The sequence below is a fragment of the Neophocaena asiaeorientalis genome, unplaced genomic scaffold (genome assembly GCF_003031525.2).
Source record: "Neophocaena asiaeorientalis asiaeorientalis breed wild unplaced genomic scaffold, Neophocaena_asiaeorientalis_V1.1 scaffold65, whole genome shotgun sequence".
Classification (NCBI taxonomy): Eukaryota; Metazoa; Chordata; class Mammalia; order Artiodactyla; family Phocoenidae; genus Neophocaena; species Neophocaena asiaeorientalis.
This window is the reverse complement of record NW_020173215.1, coordinates 16099020-16117670: the sequence shown is the minus strand read 5'-3', so window position 1 is coordinate 16117670 and position 18651 is coordinate 16099020. Positions and strand designations below refer to the sequence as shown.

Sequence of the window (18651 nt, the reverse complement as noted above, 5' to 3'; positions counted from 1 at the left end):
AAAGAAATGTCACCCCATGCTGGCAGACCTGCTCACAGGTTTCACAGGCACGGGCTCCCTGTCTGCCGTGAGCTCTCTACTCTGCCTCCCTCCCCCGGGCAGGATGCTCTGTGGAGAAGCGCTCACACAGCGTGCTGGCTGAGACCCAGTAACCTTCAGGGCTACCCCCGTCAGTGCTTTACAAGGTTCGAGAAAGGCATAATAATCGAGATTTCAACTCAGATGATGGAAGAGGGAGACAGATGTCAGAGAAAAATCACTCCAGCTCCCGCCACCAGTGACACAACCAGACCCTGAACCCGTGCCCTGAATGTCCACAATGGGCCATGTGCCCTCAGGCAACATGCTGGGGAGGACAACCTACCTTTAAAAGGTACAACCAACCTTCAGCCTGAGGGTTTTACTGTCTCAAAAGACAGAAAACCATCTCATTACTCAGTCTAGAAAACACAGTTCAAGGGACAGCCAAGAGATCTGTTTCGCCTCTCAGTCTGAACATTCTCCATTCTATCTAGAATACATTTTATTTTTAAAAAATGAAAAAGAACTGACCTAATCCATGCCAATTCATCAGTGGAAATCAAACCTTTACATCTTAAAAGCAGAGTCTTGAGCAAAAAAAGATGGGAAAATTGCGTAGCTATAGGCAAAGAGGGAGAAAAACAACAAAAGACATTTCTCAAACATAATATTCTTGAGTTCAGATTTGTGTGTGCGTCTTCATAAACTACTTCAGATATATTTTGAACTTTACAAAATTAAGCCAACATCCAAATGATGGAGAATGCCACATTCATCTGGGACACAACAGAAGTTCTATACAAGCGTTATTTATTATTACATTTTTTAAAAATGTATACCAAAAATGATATATATTAAACACATTCGAAGTACTGTCTACGGAGTGGGGATGGGATAAAAAGGAATAACGACAGACAAACAAGAGTAGCCTTGCATGAAACAGTAACACTAGTTTACCATGAACTCAGAAGTATGATTAATTTAATCCTCTTCAATTTACATTTTTTAAAAAATTCACAAGAATTTACCAATCAAGCTGTTATCAACCATTTGCTTTACTGAGTTGGCAAATACGGATTATTTGCAGGTAGCATTTGTAGTAAGTCAACGGTTCAAAGTTCAAAAAACTCACCCTGAACTTAGGATGAACTTCAGATATAAAAACTGGACTTCCCTGGTGGAGCAGTGGTTAAGAATCCGCCTGCCAATGCAGGGGACACGGGGTTGAGCCCTGGTCCAGGAAGATCCCACGTGCCGCGGAGCAACTAAGCCCGTGCGCCACAGCTACTGAGCCTGCGCTCTAGAGCCCGTGAGCCACAACTGCTGAAGCCCGTGTGCCTAGAGCCCGTGCTCTGCAACAAGAGAAGCCACCACAATGAGAAGCCCGCGCACCGCAACAAAGAGTAGCCCTTTCTCGCCACAACTAGAGAAAGTCCACACGCAGCAACGAAGACCCAACACAGCCAAATAAATAAGTAAGATATAAAAATTACAGCCAAGCCCCGCCCACCCCAAAAAGAAAAACAAAAAGGGAGCACCATCCTTAATGTCTGTGATGCCCACCTGCTCCATCCTGCCAACCATCCTAGGCATCCCATTACTCCACGAGGTCACTTCCGAGATCTGAGCCCTGCTGGTTCTCATCAGGTCAGTCCATTCATCATAAATATTTTTCAAAGCCTGCTCTAGGCCAGTCCCTGTTCTTTGTGCTGAGGCTATACAGCACAGCACAGAACAGACAAGTTTCCCTGCCCTCAGGGGTGGAAAGGATATGCACAGAATGTCAGATGTTGATTTAAACAGAAGCAGGGGTGGGAGACAGGGACTGCTAGTGTGGGTGTGTAAACAGGACGGTCAAGGAGAGTGCATCACTGAAAAGTGACACTTCTATAAAGCCCTGAAGAGGAAGTGGCAAGGCAGGAGGAAGGGTCAGGGAAGTACCCAGACAGAGGAAGTGGTGAGTTCACGAGCTCTGAGGCAGGAGTGAACCCAGCAACACCCAAAGAAGAGCAAGGAGGCCACTGGGCTGAAGCCAAAAACAGCCAAGGGGAGAACACGAGGGTGCCTGTGGGGACCAGGGGCCCAGCACACAGGACTTACAGGCTGTTTACAAGGCCTGCAGGTTTTATTCTATGAGTGGAGCATCTGACCAGGGGAGGGGCCTGTCCCCTGCGCTGAGAAGCGCCTGCAGGGGCACGCAGGCTTCACTGGGCGACCACTGAAACACAGCACAGCACGGCAGCACAGCACCGCAGCAGTGGAGGTGGCCTGAAGCAGAGAGACTGTGGACAGACTCTGCGACGGATGTGTCTCACGGGAAATGCAATGGAGGGGTCTAAGATGCAATTCAAAGGATGGAGTTCTCGTTTAAGGAGATGTGGGATCGCTGGTTTGGACAGGAAGGTCAGGAGGTGAGTTTGAGGCATGTTACGTTGGTAAGCCGGACATCCAAGCGGATAAATGAATTAATCTGGAGTTCAGAGGGCTCTCGGCTGGCGAGTTTGTGTATAGATGGTATCAGATAAAGGAAGTATTCTACAATCAGAGAGTGAAGAATGTCAAATGCTGCTGAAAAGTCAAATAAGACTGAGAACTGATCACCAAGCACATACTTCATGCAGAAAAGTATGAACTGTGCCATACACTGTATCATTTACTATTTTTTATGTACTGAAATGGAATTATTAAGGCCTTGAATGTACTATATCTTAAATAAAGTGTGCCTTTCAAATAAAAACATTTAAAAATTTTCCCCTGGCAAATGTCTATTCACCCACAGCTCAGCCTAGACGGCCCTCTCTGGGAAGGCTGTTTCCCGGCCCCTGGGCTAGGCTGGTCTCTCCCGCTAGATGTTCACACTGCACCTCATACATCCCTTTCATAACATTCATCGAATGGGGATGGGCCTCCCACCCCAGCTACCTTCCGTGCTCTGAGCCTCACAGGCTCTGGGAGGCCTTCCAGCAGTCAGCTGCCGGCCCCTGGGATCCAGCCCGGGCCACCTCCCGCTCGACACCAAAAGTCCAGGGTCACTGCCTCCCCGTCTCCTGCTCTGGACGGCCAGCCTCTGAGCAGGGAGGCTGTTCTCCCCCCTCCCCTTCAAGCAGGGCTGCTCGGATGTGCTCCAGCGTCCGCAGGCTCCCTCCGTCTCCTCCCACCTCCCCTTTCACCAGCTGTGAACAGGACACTGAAACAGCTGTGAACAGGACACTGAAACAATGCTCTCCTGGTTTCCTCTTGGAAGAGTGGTTCATCAGACTCCATTCCTGCTGGTGAAGAGCCACTCAGCTCCCGTGGGGCTGAGGTGAGCCGCACCAGCCCACAGCCCACAGCCCAGGAACACGAGGGCTGCTGTGTGCACAGGGCCCTCCCTGCCTGCAGTCCTGCAAGTCTGCTCCCCAAGGTGGACTCTGGGCTTCACCCTGCTCCAGCCAGGATGCGTGTGGAAGAAACAGGGGCAGACGGCGAAAGCCCCACGGGCCTTCCCGGGACTGCTGGTGGTGTTCTCCCATGGAGGAAGAGAGAATTCGAGCATTTCTCCCCCAAGACACGTTTGCTTTGCTCCCCTGGACCACTGCATATTACTGCACTGTATATGAAAGATGACAGTTTCAGGTACCGATCCAACTAATGCATAAAAATGTCTTTTTATATTGCTAAACCAATGAAGTGGCTATAGGCTCATAAAAGACAACAAACACAAATTGTCTGTATCTATTTCCCCCTTAATGTATGTAAGAGGAACAGTTTCTTCCCTGTCAAGCCTTCACAATTTCCAGAAAACATTCTTATCTGGCGATGCCTAATCTAACTGCTTGCCTGCAAACAGGGAGCACAGTCAGGGAAGGGAGATGGGGAAGGAGCCCACCACTTCCAAAGCCAGGCATGGAGGCAAAGCTCCTTCTCAGGAACCAGTGGTGGGAGAACGGACACCCACCCTGGTCTGCTTCTCAAAGGCCCTGGCTGCAGGTAAAACAGAGCCGCCAGGAAGCACATACTTCCCGGGGCTGGGCGCTGCTTTATAAGCTCCTACCTGGATTATCCAGTTTATTCCTTGAGTACAATCATCTCCATTTTACAGGTGAAGAAACCACAAATAAAGGGAGGCTGTAGGAACACAGACTTAGCCTGAGGTAAAAGGGCAAAGGTCACCTAGCAGTCTCCCTCATGGAGAAGCCACGATCAGAGACGTGGACCTTCATGGCCTGACATCACCGATTTCCAGCTGTGCCCACATTTTCCCATCCTGACCAGTTCCTAAGAATGAGCCATCGTCCCCAGAGCTGGCTTAGGAAGTGGCCCTGAACCCCACTCCCAAGCCCACCATGGTGCTCCAGAAACTCAGACAAGCAGGGAAGACGCTGCTAGATAACTACCTAGCCTCCTTAGATGTTGTGAGGATTAAATAAAACAACATTAAACACCCAACGCACAGCTGCATTCATTAAAAAATTGAAGGCAGCTGTATGTGTCTCGGTTCAAACTTAATTAATAAGCCCAACCCCTGACCCAATCCTGGAAGCCATCAGCCGGATCCACCTCTGAGCCCCCAGAGCACCCTCCAACTTGAGCCCGAAGGTGTTCTCACCTTAGGTGCCAGCACCAAGCAGCAGGTAAATAATGTGACCCCTGCATTAGCACCTAGGCTCCATCTCAGCCAGGCTGCGGTGCGCTGGTGACCACAGGCTGTGCGGGCCCTTCCTACGAGCAGCTTTCCCACCTGCGGCCTTGGAACCCTCCTCCAGCCCTCCACACGCGCTGAGGAGGCCCCCGCGTGGGCCAGATGCTACTCCGGATGCCGGGAGCTCAGCGAGACAACCCCACCCTAGAGGAGCTCTCAGGCAGACCTGGAAGTTAGAAGCTAATGGGTGAGGGGCTTCCCTGGTGGCGCAGCGGTTAAGAATCCACCTGCCAATGCAGGGGACACGGGTTCGAGCCCTGGTCCGGGAAGACCCCACATGCCTCGGAGCAACTAAGCCCGTGCGCCACAGCTACTGAGCCTGCACTCTAGAGCCCGTGAGCCACAACTACTGAGCCTGTGTGCCACAACTACTGAAGCCTGCGCACCTAGAGCCCGTGCTCCGCAAGAAGAGAAGCCATCGCAATGAGAAGCCCCGCGCACCGCAACAAACAGTAGCCCCCGCTCGTGGCAACTAGAGAAAGCCCGTGGCAACAACGAAGACCCAACGCAGCCAAAAATAAAATGAATCAATTAATTTAAAAATAAATAAATAAAAGCTAATGGTGAAATGTAGGCAAGATGTGATGGAAACTAAAATCTTCCGGCGGTAATTTCACCTTGAACCTGCCTTTAAGGTAGAGACTGAGTGTAATGACAGGATCTCCAAGTATCACCAAACATCATTCAAGAAACATTAATCAGGATAGAGAAAGTTCTGCTTGACTCTTTTATTAATTCAGGATTATATATTACAAAACCTACTCACGCCTCCGAATAATTCTGCCGTTTGAGAGCAGTGGGAAATGTTTTTGTAAGTTAAATGACCACATGTCAGTCCTCTGCCTGAACACTGGAAACTCTGTAGGAAGACGAGCACAGCGGGCAAGACCCTGTTGTGACCCTCCCGTCTCCGTGTGAGCAAAGAAGAGCAACAAGCACACTAAATAAGACCCCTTGTCAGGAAGGCGGCATCAGCAAGTGAATCTAAGTCTCAGCTGTGAAGTCTCTGTAGCACTGGGCAGACGGCAGCCCCCAGTCCACGTGGGGAGGCTAGCAACCGAGTGAGCCTCGGGCTGGACTCCATGGATTTTAAACCCAGGAAGGGCCCCTCAGGAACAGATGCATTCTTGGCTCTAGGACTCTGAGCCCAGCACGGGGCCAGGCACTAGGGACACAGAGGGGACTGACAAAGCTCAGTCTGGGACTCCCCTGGTGGTGCAGTCGTTGAGAGTCCGCCTGCCAATGCAGGGGACGCGGGTTCGTGCCCCGGTCCGGGAAGATTCCACATGCCGCGGAGCGGCTGGGCCCGTGAGCCATGGCCGCTGAGCCTGCGCATCCAGAGCCTGTGCTCCGCAATGGGAGAGGCCACAACAGTGAGAGGCCCACGTACCACAAAAAAAAAAAAAGCTCAGTCTGTTACCGGAGCAGCAAGAAACCAACGATCCTCTCAGTGGGTCGGCGCCGTGATGGACGGAAGCGTCAACTGCTGGGGTGGAGGGGACAGAAAAGAGGATTCTGGAAGAATAACTCTTTAACTGGTCAAGACAATGTCCTATAAAGCTACGGTGTTATAATCCAGGGGGTGGAGAAACTGTCCTGGGAGTGAAGAAGGACAATTCCTAGATGGCCTCTGGTGGGCAGACGGCGGGGCAGGAGAGGAGATTTTGTCATCTAATCCGAGCACCTACACAGCTCACCCAGGACACTCGGCGGCCGAACCACAAGGGCTCCACAACCCTCCGACACAGACAAGGAGAGTCAGCCATCTGCAGACCACACACACAGTGCAGCTCCACCAGGCGTGTGCAGCTCAGGCAGGCCCTGATGTCAGGGCTGTAGACGCGGCTTTGGGAAAGTGATGTGATGTAGCAGAAGCAGCAAAAGCTCTGGAGAGAGACCGATCTGGACCGCTCACTACGGGTGTGACACTGGGTAAGGGGCCTCAGTGGCCTCCTCTGTGCTAAGACGGACCTGCTCCAGATGCTGTGAAGGTGAAACAAAGCAATGAATGTCTCTGAAATGCCAGCGTCTAGGGCAGGTCCTGAGCAACACCTGCTCTTTCCCTGGGCCTCCTTCCCATTGCCCACCCTGTTTCTGATCGGAGCTTTTACCAAGAGCCTGAATCACTGCAGACCATCTATAAATGTGGACTGCAAGGAATAAATCATGAATGCATTCAACTCAAACAGTTACTAAGGCCTGCGCTAGGACTGCGGATACAGGCAATGTTCCACTTGGTCCTAATTCTAGAAAGCAGTCAAGCACTTCACCAGGAATAAGCCAACAGCAGCAGAGGCCTAGGCATCAAAGCACAGCGGGCAGCCTTCACGAGGCATCAGGCACCGACCGCATCACATCACAAAGGTCTCGGCAGAGGAATCCTTGGAGGCCCTTCCGTTCAGACACCCAGTGCTCTGCGGCACGCTCACTGCCCACGTGTCTGACGCACACTGTGCGCTCTCTCGTCAGAGTGCTGATGCGTCTCTGAGCGCTGGGACCCACCTCGTGGGCTATGCTGCCTTGTAACTAAATCCCTTAGCGAGGACTCTGTGGGGAGGCGCACAGGCTCTGGAGCATGAACACCAGCGGTGCCACCCAGCTGGCCGTGTGACCTTGGGCAGGTCACTCTGCCTCTCCGGGCCTCAATTTCCTCACATGTAAAACAGAGGTGTTACAATTCACTCCAAGGGCTCGTCCTAAGGGTTAAATGAGATCACGTGAGAAGCAGTGGAGTCAATCAGTGCGAGTCCCCTTGGCCTCTGCCCCCGCTGGATTACAGCCATCTTCGGCCTAGAAAAAAGACAGATAAGCGCTCCCCGGGACAGCGCTCTTCACACTGCCCGTCATGACCATCACTGATCTCTTGCACCGTGACATCATCAGAGTAGATCAGCACCAGCTCTTTTTATGAACCAAAAACAACAGGAAATCCCAGAGCGCTCTGCACATAGTAAAGGCCAAGTGCTGCTTCTAAACACCTGTCTCAGCCATATATGTATGTATACATATTACACTGCTGGGCACATGGCCACACACTGGGTCACAACATAAAGTTTATTTCCTTTTGCAAGTCAGGGTGAAAAAAGTTTGAAAGACACTATTCCAAGACAGTGTTTTCCAAACCTCCCTTTAACCTGGAATCCTAACTTGGGGGCCTAAAACAGATAAGGTAGAAGCTGGAGACTCTGGTCCCACGTGATCCTCTCCTAACACCCTCCCCGAGGGGTCACGGGCCCCAGGCCTGGGAATCTGTGAGGCCAGGGTTCTTAGTCAAATTACAGCACAGGCGCACCAACAGGGGTGCAGAGGCACAGCCTATGCAAAAGTTGACTGTTCATGGTGTAGAGAAATCATCTGTTGGTTAAATTAAGGCGGCCTTTCAGGCAGGCCCCAAACACTCCCACCCGGCACAGCCAGACAGGTGAGCCCAGCACCCCAGCAGCGGCCACTTCACGGCCTGATGTCTATACTATTCTGTAGTGACGTCAGCACTTGTGGCCTCAGCTACGAGCTCTGACCTCCAAATCCTTGTTCCCAGCAAGAATTCAGCGTAGTCAGAACAGTCTCAGGGTTTAGAACAGAAGTAATGAAACGCCGAAAGTCCCAAAGGCTCATTCCCACGGGTGCAGACAAATCAGCTTTATTTAAGGGACTGAGCCCCGTTTCAGGTGACATTCGGACTTTACCTTCTAGAAGTAAGCCTTTTGTCTCCTGAAAAAAGTGAGCAAAAAAAAAAAAGTCAAACCAGCTACACGTTCCCAGCAGTTTTAGATTCACTGCGCAAATTAGTGCTGGAGCCCAAAAGGGCCTTTCAGTCGAAGTACATCTTTCCTTCTGCAGAGCCCCTTCTGCAGGGCGGGGCAGGGGGATGTAGGGTGATCACCTTACAAGGCCCTGAAAGGCTAACCATCTGGGTAGACAGATGAGGAAACAGGCTCAGAGAGGCTCCACGGCCCTCGCTCAGGCCACAGTTAAGTAACGAGAGAGGCCGGGGGTCGGGCGGGACTGTGGGACCCCGGAGCTGACACTCCTCCTGCAGTGGGGCCTGAGGCACTGCTCCCTCTGTGCCCCGGGCTACCGCCAGCCTTCTCAACTGGCCCCCTGCGGGTGACATCCCAGCCTTTCCCCAGGCCACCACATCCACTGTGTGAGAAGACTTGCCAGTCTACCGCTCCACCCCAGAACTCTCTGGAAGCCTGCCAAGTATACTCCGAGGTCTGACAGGTTCCCTAAAGCTGCCCTGTCGCCGCTGCATCCGGCCCCTCTGATCTCGGCCGGTCCCTGGTCCCGCAGCACTTGCCCTGGGGCCCCAGCCCGCCCTCGCCAGCGCCCCTCCCTCACCCTCCACCCACTTCTGCGGCCTCGGCTCAGGCCCTGCTCTTCCTCCCTTCTTCTGTCCCGCCTCCAGGCTCCCCCGCCTCCCCTAACTTAAAACTCACTTCCAACAGAACGCACCTCCATCCTCACCCCAAGCAAAGGCCTTCAACTGCTCCCTCTGGCCCCGGTAATCCTGCCCGAGCTCCTCAGCTTGGCATCCAAGATGCACCAGGCTCGGCCTCCCGGGCTCTCGCCTGCCATTCTCTGCCCTGCACTTCAGGCGCCCACATCGCCACGCCAACTGCTGCTGCCCTGATGATGCTGCGGCACTGCACGCTCACGTCACGTCTTGCTCAAACTCCCGTGTTGCCTTGTGTACCCTGACGCCTCGGCCCGCCTCCAGGCCTCGGTCCTCCCCTTGTTCCAGCGACGGCGTCCACCACATGCCGCGCTGCCTCGCTGTGCGCGGACAGCCTCTCCCCCGAGACAGAAGCTCCGGACAGGCAGCTCCGCCTGCCTGTCTCCGATCCCAGCGGAGAGCCCGCACAGACCTGGTGCTTACTGACGCCTCGCAGAAGGAATGGGTAAACGGCACCTTGGAAGCTGAGAGTCCAAGACAGCCTTCTCCCCCGGAGGGAGTTCAGGAGGACCAGTCACAGTCACAGGCAGCGCTCAAGAGAGGAACAGAGCCGAGCAGGTGACCAGCAGCACGGGGCTGAGGACACGGGGCGTACCGTGCTCAGGGCGGCTGCGGAGACTGTAAGGCAGGACGCGGGGCTCAGGTGAGCCCTGAGAGAAGCTGGTGGTGAGGAATGAAAAATGGGGGCACGGAGATGAGAAAACACTCTGAAAACACATAAAAATGCAGTCTTACCAATCGATTAGGTAGATGTCTGGAGTTAAGTTGTTTTTCTTGAAATGAGCAAATAATTTCGGCAAATTTTCTTCAAAGAATACCTCAAATGCAGCAAAATAAGTCAACATCTAGGGAGATAAAGTGAAACACACTAGTAAACTTGTTATCAGCGCACGTTTCCAATCCAGCAGAAACAGTCGATATACTTCCACCTTTAGAAGCTACAGTCTCCTTCGTATGTAAATTCTCACACACCGTCCTCGGCAACCCGAAACTAGGCACTCCACAGGCAATTTCTAATAAGCTCACTCTCTAACCTCATATAACGTTACCGACTACATCTTATTATTCCTTCCACTTGTAGATAACTGAAACCCAGAGCAGTTACGTAGCTTGCCTAATGAGGTCACATCACCAGCGTGTGGCAAGGCAGGGCCCTGAACCCGTGCCTGTCCCACAGGCTAGGCTGACTCCTGATGGGCTCAGTCTTTTCTAAGAACCAGGAACGAATTAACTGTCGAAAATGATCTCAAAAAACACGCCTGCCTCCCTGCTGACCCGCAGCATTTCCAGAGGGCATATAATGCTAATACTGAGGCAGGGCAACAGCGCTCTGGCTCAAAAGTGCAGCTCTTTTGAGCCACTGAGGGAGAAAATGCTGAAGGGGAAGGAAGCGGCCACAGCCTGTTTTATGAGCACATGCTTTTCAACTTCTTACAGGGTTTGCAGGGAAACGAAACACACAGAGCAGCGGTGCGGTGCTGAAACAGAAAGAACAGCTCCAAGTGGGTGGGAGCGATATGATCTGAGAGGCTGGATGCACGTGGGCAGATGGCAACTCCCGGATGCTGTTTGCACATCTTAATGAAGGCATGTACGGTAAACCAGGGGTTCCCAACTGGGGGGAATCTGCCTCCCGGAGGACATTTGGCTGTGCCTCGGGACATTTCTGGTTGCTCCATCTAGAATGGGGGGGGTGCTACTGCATCTGGTGGGTAGAGGCCAAGGATGCCGCTAAACAGCCTCGATGCACAGGACAGCCTCCACCACGGCTACCCGGCCCCAAATGTCCACAGCGCTGCTGCAAAGAAACCCTGCTGGAAATGCAGGCCCCACTCAACGTTATGATTCTGTGATTTTTCCTTAATAATACAAGCTAAAATCTTTAAGCACAGTTTTTATCATGTGTTTCCAAAGAGGAAGCTGGGGTCTTATCTTCAAAATGAGCAGGTGTTGAGATGTAAGTCATTTTATTATATATGAAGAGTTTTCTCCTGACTGTGAAAGTACTGTTAAGATGCTCACTGTGGAGAACTTGTGAAGTACAGAAATGAATAAAGATCATCCGTAGGGCTCCCCTGGTGGCGCAGTGGTTGAGGGTCCGCCTGCCGATGCAGGGGACACGGGTTCGTGCCCCGGTCCGGGAAGATCCCACATGCCGCGGAGCGGCTAGGCCCGTGAGCCATGGCCGCTGAGCCTGCGCGTCCGGAGCCTGTGCTCCGCAACGGGAAAGGCCACAACAGTGAGAGGCCCGCGCACCGCAAAAAAAAAAAACAAAAAAAAAAAGATCATCCGTAAACACTGTTACGATTGTGGTATATTTCCTTTTATCGTTAAATATGGTAGCTGTTATGGAATACGTTCTGTTATACATGCTTTTGAAAAACTTAGCATTTTATCTTAAATAATTCTCCAATACAATTCTTTGCGATCAGTACTGCGCTGGATATATTTCCAGATTTTAAGGAACCATTCTGCATTCCCTTAAATCCCCAGTTTTAAATGTTTTCATTTTTTACAATGAAAAATAATTTTAAATTTTATTGAATAACTAAAAACAACCGTGTAATAACCACCTTTGTGCAGAGTGCCTTACCCACACTTGAACTTTCTTAGAACCGATTCTTACGAGCAGAATTATATACCAAAGCCATTTACTGCTACTGACATCTAACACCAAACTGTCTTCTAGAAGGACTCTGCCGATTTAACATTTCCCTTCACAGCCAGCATTCAGCAGCAGCTTTAAAACACTTCTTTAAAAAAAACAATGTATGTACGGGCTGAGCAAGAAATAGGAGTCCTTAAGGTGTCAGGGAGAAAAATTGCCTAGCTGATCTAAATCGTTAGATCGCTTTGGTCCCAAAGCACTGACGATAAATTAATTATCAGTGGACTATCAACAAATGATCAGCAAATCAAGACAACGTTAATTAAAAAGCTGATGATCTGTTGAACTGGTGACTCCTCGTCTGGGCTACGGGAAGCAGAAGGGGTTCCGACGCCAGCTGCTCGCGGACCAGCTATGCGCCTCGAAGGAACCCCGTCACTCCCAAGCCTCGCTTCCTCACCGCGCCAGGAGCAGGTGGGGCCTCCCCAGGGCAAGGACTGCCAACTCCTTCCTGAACACGCCGCCGCCCATGGAGACGCTGGTCTCAAACGCGTCTCCCCTCCTGCATACCAGCCCACCGCGTGAAGCAGAGCCCTGCGTGGCAGCGGGCAGCCACAGGGCCCCACTATGTGACGGGCTATTTGACAGGCCCTAACATGGGGCCTGCTCCTGAGCTTCTGCTTGGACACAAAGTGTGTACGTTTGTGCAGGAGTCTCCCTCCTCCCTCACTTAAAGAATGTATTTTCAGAAATACTTTCTGAAAGAAGGTACTAAGAAATTCATGCGTATGGCTATTGACCACGCTTTTAAAGTCCAACACAACGCCCCAAATGAGCCGCCATGTTACCTAGGGCGACTTATTCTAAGTATCTTAGTGGAGGGAGAATGCATTCTTTATCCCGCTGAAGACAATGATTAGGCAATGCTTGCTGCGTGAGGACACAGCACCCAGGACACAGCACACACAGGGGATACTTACGAGGCCGTGGTCCACTCGGAAAAACGCCATTTGACAGGGTTTATTCAAAAGATTAGAAAAAGCAATGAAGGCATCTGCAGTATCTAAGTTCAAGATCAACACGGCTGCTATAAAGGACATGCCCTGAACCTGAGAGGAGAAGAGAAAGGGGTGTTAAATGAACGGCAGCCGCCACGGTCAGAGCAGCTCTTCCACCTTATTGAAAGAGGAACCCAAGCACCCTCATGCTGGAAGGTCCCACACTGCGCCCACCCATCGCCACCCACCAGAGGCTGGACCGACAGCCTCATGGATCCCGACCCGCCCTGACTCGGAACCAGCGCCCTGGATCGCCAGCCGCCTGTGTGAGCTCCTTCAGTCCCACCCCTAACACGTGGGAAACCGTAGCCCGCCCCCCCACCTCTGCATTTGACACGCTGCCCTGCAGAATGTACAGCTTCCTGGTGCCGCAGAAATGTACGTCTGAGCGAACACGTCACTCTTTCTAAAGCCATGCATGCACACGTCTGCTAAGCCACAGAAACGTCAGCAGCATAGCTTTAAAAACTGTTATTGCTAAAAGCTTTCCTGATTTAACGCTGAGGAAAAAAAAATCACATGCAAAAAATGAAAATCAAACCCAGTTAAAATGTAGTCAATGCCACAGAGCAGCCATGTCAGCTCAATTTCTCTACGAGGAAACTGAGGCAAGTCATTTACCGTGAGACTTTCCATACCCAACAAAAAATGGCATTCAACCCGACATCCGCACCTACGATGTGCCGGGCAATATTGTGACTTTCTCTCTAGAGGAGAACATTATAAAATATTGGAAAAGTTCACTTACATAACCCACATCCGGTCGGTAACAAGTGTAAGCGCCCAAAATGCTGTGCAACATGTCGTGGTACGGGCCACCCTACAGGGACCAACACACCAAAGACATGCGTCAGCCGTGTTAGTGCTTGGGTGATGGATGTCGCCGCCACCAGGCACACCTGCTGTTTCTGAGCAGACCTCGTGGCCAAGCATTATTAAGCAGCTCGGCGCGTAGCGCATGACTGGACAAACGCTACCTACCAACCCACAGCTGACCAGGTCATCTGTAGCTCCGCCTACGAAGCTGCGCTGAGCTGGTGGGCCAGGTGTGAGCACTGCGCTAGAACAACTCCCTTAGCTTGGCTGCTGCTGTGTAACTGCAGTTCCCCCACCCCCCACCCCCGGCAAGCTCAGCAGGTGACCAGGTACCCAGGCTCTTCAGAGCCGGTGCGTGCCCACCGGTGCCCTGCCCCCCCACCCATGGCACGCCCCCCTCCTGACCACCCTTTCTGCCTCCTTTGCCCTAACGGCCACTGTCTGTGTTTCTTTTGTATTTTTCAGCATGGCAAGGTGCAGGAGATACACTCTAATTCTTAAGTCCTAATAGCTACCTTTTTATCCTAAACATTCTCCAGCTCTTCCATCCCTCCAAGATTTCCATTTGTTCCTGTAACTTCTTCCAAAAACTTAATTTTGGAATTTCTTCTTCCTAACTGAGCACAGAGGTGCCTCGCACTGATGCTAGCCTGTCTGAAGACACGGAGCTGACGGGCTCAGCCCACGTCACGTGCTCACTGTGCACGTCCGCGGTGTGGCTACACGAGAATGCCATGGCCCAGCCATCCCATCCTGACGTATAAAAAGAAGAGGCACTTGCGAATCACAGAGGGACAAAAGCAAACAGCGATGGGAGGGTAAAAAGACGACATCCAGGGCTAAGCGGGTAAGAAAAGAGGGGGGGACAACGAGGGACCCTGTGGTAGCATCAAATGTCCACCTGAGGATTAGTGTCGACTGTCACCAAGTGAAATCGAAAAAAGCAAAAGCACTATACTGAACTTTCCTTAAAGCTAAATGTTCTTAACTTACAAGATTTCCCACCACCCTTCTGATTATGTCCCTCTAACTTTGGTGCTAAATGGCCGTTGTCTGGTGAAAATATGGTGCCAGTAGGTGGCAGTTCCTTATTTTAAATGTCCTTAACTTGTTTTGGACATTTCATAGTTTCCCCATTCCCCTTTGTTTTTTTTAACACCGCCCATTTATGAAATCCAGAACTCTGGGAACCACAGACTGAGAGAGACACGCCCGAAGGAAGCCAGAGCAAAGAGGAAAGCCAATTGTCCCCAGCCTCACCGGAAAGAGATCCCTAAAGCTCTCCTCCTCTTCTGAACACGTCTTTCAGCACCAAGTTAATCACCCGGTGACTCTCAAAGTCAGTGATGCCGAATCCCCAAGAGATGTTCCATGGAAAACATTCTGGGGCCTGGGTCTGGGAAAGGCTGGACCTCGGTGCCCACAGGGTGCAAGCACCCTCTCAGACCCTGTCCCAGTTCTGTGACGGCCCTTCCTGGCTACACTCCAAGTGTGTCTCAAAGCTCTGCCCTTACACTCTCTTTCCTCCAGAGCAGGGACTGCCCTGCAGCTGGTTCCTACCTCAAATAGAGCAGCCAACAGTCAGTAAGTAGGGTCCACGGAATTGAGCTGTATCCTCTCTGTTCATTCCTTTAGCGAGGTTCCCTCTCCCAAAAGGAACCGGGGATTCCCTGAACCGTAAGCTGTTTGATGCTTCCATTCTGGTCCTCCTTCTGCCTGGAATGTCTTTCCCATTCTCTGGTCAGACTGTCAATTCAAACCTAGTCCAACCACAGCCCAAGAGCCACTTCCTCAGTGACAGCATGCCTGATGCCTCATCCCTGACCTCTCCCGGCTGCCGTACGTACTACCAGGAGAGTACCTGGGACACGCCACACTTTTGAAAAGCCCAGCTGTGTCTAAGCTCTACAACTCCTGGCTCACTCTAGGTGGTCGCTAACTGATCTGTTGTAATTTATTCCACTGTCCTTTACTGGTTACCTAGTTATGTACAAGGCATGATGCTAGAAACAGGGGCATGACAGAATCAGATTGGGTATTCCTAAGTCATATTAAATATTTGTTGGAAAGGATCAGTTACCCTTATTTTTAAAAGTCTAAATGTATTAACAAAGGACCCTCCCTCCCAACAAAAATCCCTAGTACTTTTCAAACTTGATTACAAATACATGCAATTTGACATCTGTGAATTTTAGACAAAACATACTTAGAGCAACAAATCACTGCCACCACCTACTTGCTGGAAAATGCAGAGATTAGGGAATGTTCTGGAAATGTCCAGCTTAATTAGCTCCAGACTGGCTTCTCTGTCTGCTGCTGAAAAACCAGCATCTGTCAAAAGATCAAGAGTCATCACACCTCTCAGAGGTGAGTGTGTGGAATAACTGCGAGGCTTAGAACTTTTACAAGAATGAAACAAGGGAAGGAAGTTCCTCAGAAGCACACGGGCCTAATTACAACTTGAACCAACAGGATCAACAGTTTGTAGGATTTCTTGCTTTAAGAGTAAAAATCTCAGAGCACCATCTAATGTTAGCTCATCATCAGACATTTTCTAGAGTCTGAAATCAAAATCTAATTTGAAATTACCTTTTATCAACGACTGTCAGTGGAAGTAAGGGCAAGTCAGGGAACAGACACAAATGAATTCCAGGCACAGGGAACACCAAAAGAATCATTATTTAATCCAGAACATCACTGGTTTGAACGTAGAATATGTGTGGGTTACCACAGTATAACACTCATGTGTACTATTTCTAACAAATAATTATGAATAACTTGCTTTACATTTTTTTTAATTCCAATACCACACAGACAGTATTAAGAAAGAGCGGCAAAAAAGATACTAGTTAACCAACAGAAGTAATCATAACCATTCTCGTGTGTCACAGAAAATTCTAAAAGCATAACCTAGGAAATACGCAGTGTTCTTGTGTCTTTGGAAGTAGCTCTGATGCTCCTATATAAACCAACACGCAAGCAATCCCGGGTGCCAGGCTACTGTACATCACTGAGCAGTGAATACAGGAAAAGATATTGGTCATGACCAGCCCTCCAGCATGCTAGGACACTAACAAGTCTCAGGAACTCGTATAATCTTTCTTACAAAAGTTTTCTTCTTTAACCTGTTTGCTCTAAAAACTCCCTTTTCGGGGATTCCCTGGCGGTCCAGCGGTTAAGGACTCGGCACGTTCACTGCTGTGGCCAGGGTTCCATCCCTGGTCAGGGAACTAAGATCCCACAAGCTGCTCTGCGTGGCCAAAAAATTAAAATAATCCCCTTTCCCATGAAGCTTTTATAAATTTGCACCAACCACTACTTCAGTGAAGTAAACCTTCCTTGTCATGTACTAAATAATGATACGCGTAACTGATCAAAGGAGCCCACCGGGGTTAGCGTCACGTATACCTTCATTCTCCACTTCAGAGCCTCCCGTGCTAAAGCACCGCCACCGCTCCTTGGCTCGGGCAAGACAGATGTCAAAGAGCTCTGGAAGAAAAGCCTTTGGGTAAGTGTCACGTGCACACGTGTCTCCTCAGAAACACCAGAGAAGACACTGCTGCCTCGTTCAAATATTCACAGTTCAACTACACACCACAGGCTTGTTACAGCTACTAAAACGATCCCCCCAGCTTAGCCAGAAGGTACTTCTATTGTCTATAGACATCACTATATACAAAGAAATACATAAAATGCCTCCATGCCTGGTATTCACTCTGTTACACAACCCACCCATAAAGCAATATTGTTTTGATGTGTTTGTGAGTCTCTCGCCTTACTGGACTGTGAGCTCCTTGGGGTAAGACCATGAGGGTCTCTCATTCATGTCTGTATCCAGAGCAAATAGCTCTGGGACTGACACAGATCAATATAATCAATGAATATCTGACTGATGAAGAAAGGGAGAAACAAGCAGAAAGCCCAGGACAAGCAGAAAATCTGGTTTCAAATAAAGACAAGATGGAACCGCTACCCCCTGGCCCAGTCTTCCTGAACTTGCTGCCTGAAAGTGGGAGAGGGGTGCAAGCAACACAGGCAGAAGTTTCAAAAAATAAGGATTCTTGGTGGCAGAGACGTATCAAGACAGGTCTCTCACAAGACAGCTTCCAAATCTCCTCCATATTCAGAACTTATTTTTTCAATAATTCTTCTCCTTGGGTAGTTAGGTAACAGTTAAATAACTCACACTCACAAATCTCACTTTTATACCCAGACCTCCAGGGATATAGCCGTGCCCCACTCCTCCTGAAAGACGGAACCCACAGAGAGAGGCCTCCCAGGCCTCTGCTGGCCCACCCGTCCGGTGGGTGCCGCCCACTCCCCTCTGGCTCCCATGCCGCCCAGCCATCGGTTGCCCTGGATCACGAACGACCACTAGTCAATCACTAAGACTTTAATCGCAGCTACCCAGAGAATTTCGACCACTTTATTTTCTCCATCAATACTTCTGGAAAATAAAGCAGAGCACATCTGCCTTCCAGACAGTATGTGCTATTTTTTTAAATACAAGTTAAATTCTAGTAACACTGTTGTGTTCCAACAAGCTAAATTTTGATTAATGACCTTCTTCTAACCTTGTGAAGGATCTGATTTACAATCTACACTAGTCTGCAAGGGCAGTACAATTATGAAATATAACTTCATACTAACGTCATCACCTGGAAGGACTGCATGCATCTTAACTCAAATGCTTATGGAACAAATCTGGAGGTATGCTGAGCTGGAGGCTAGAGGGTCTGGGGAACTTCCGCCCACTCCCAGTTTCCAGGAGGTGGGCTTAGCTTTGCTCATTTTGGCAGGAGGTGGAGGAAAACAACTGTGTGGCCCCTGACCACTGGAACAACTTTCCAAATGAGGTTATTTGACAGTTAAAGCACAGATGCTGGCAGCCTCAGGGTAAAATGGGTCAAAGTGTCAGTTTTTAAAACACCCGCATGGTTTTACTGGCGTGTGTCTGTGGGGGGAGAGGGAGTTAGAACAGTGAACACACCTTCTTTCCAGACGAAGCTTC

At 50.2% G+C, this 18651-nt stretch overlaps 1 protein-coding gene across 11 annotated transcripts in view; it reads right to left on the bottom strand.

Moving 5' to 3' along the window:
- TBC1D14 (TBC1 domain family member 14) overlaps nt 1-18651 on the bottom strand; it is a 102958-nt gene that overhangs the window by 8375 nt on the left and 75932 nt on the right. For 10 of the 11 annotated variants that reach the window (XR_003003313.1, XM_024745199.1, XM_024745195.1 and 7 more), the window contains 5 exons: nt 17049-17129; nt 15877-15971; nt 13573-13644; nt 12747-12875; nt 9894-10003 (listed from right to left, as the gene is read on the bottom strand). Coding sequence is in view for 10 of the 11 variants with exons in the window: in XM_024745199.1 (XP_024600967.1) it covers nt 9894-10003; nt 12747-12875; nt 13573-13644; nt 15877-15971; nt 17049-17129 (487 nt within the window). In the remaining variant the exon portion in view is untranslated. The remainder of the gene's footprint in view (nt 1-9893; nt 10004-12746; nt 12876-13572; nt 13645-15876; nt 15972-17048; nt 17130-18651) is intronic. The other variant, XM_024745194.1, reaches the window with a different exon arrangement.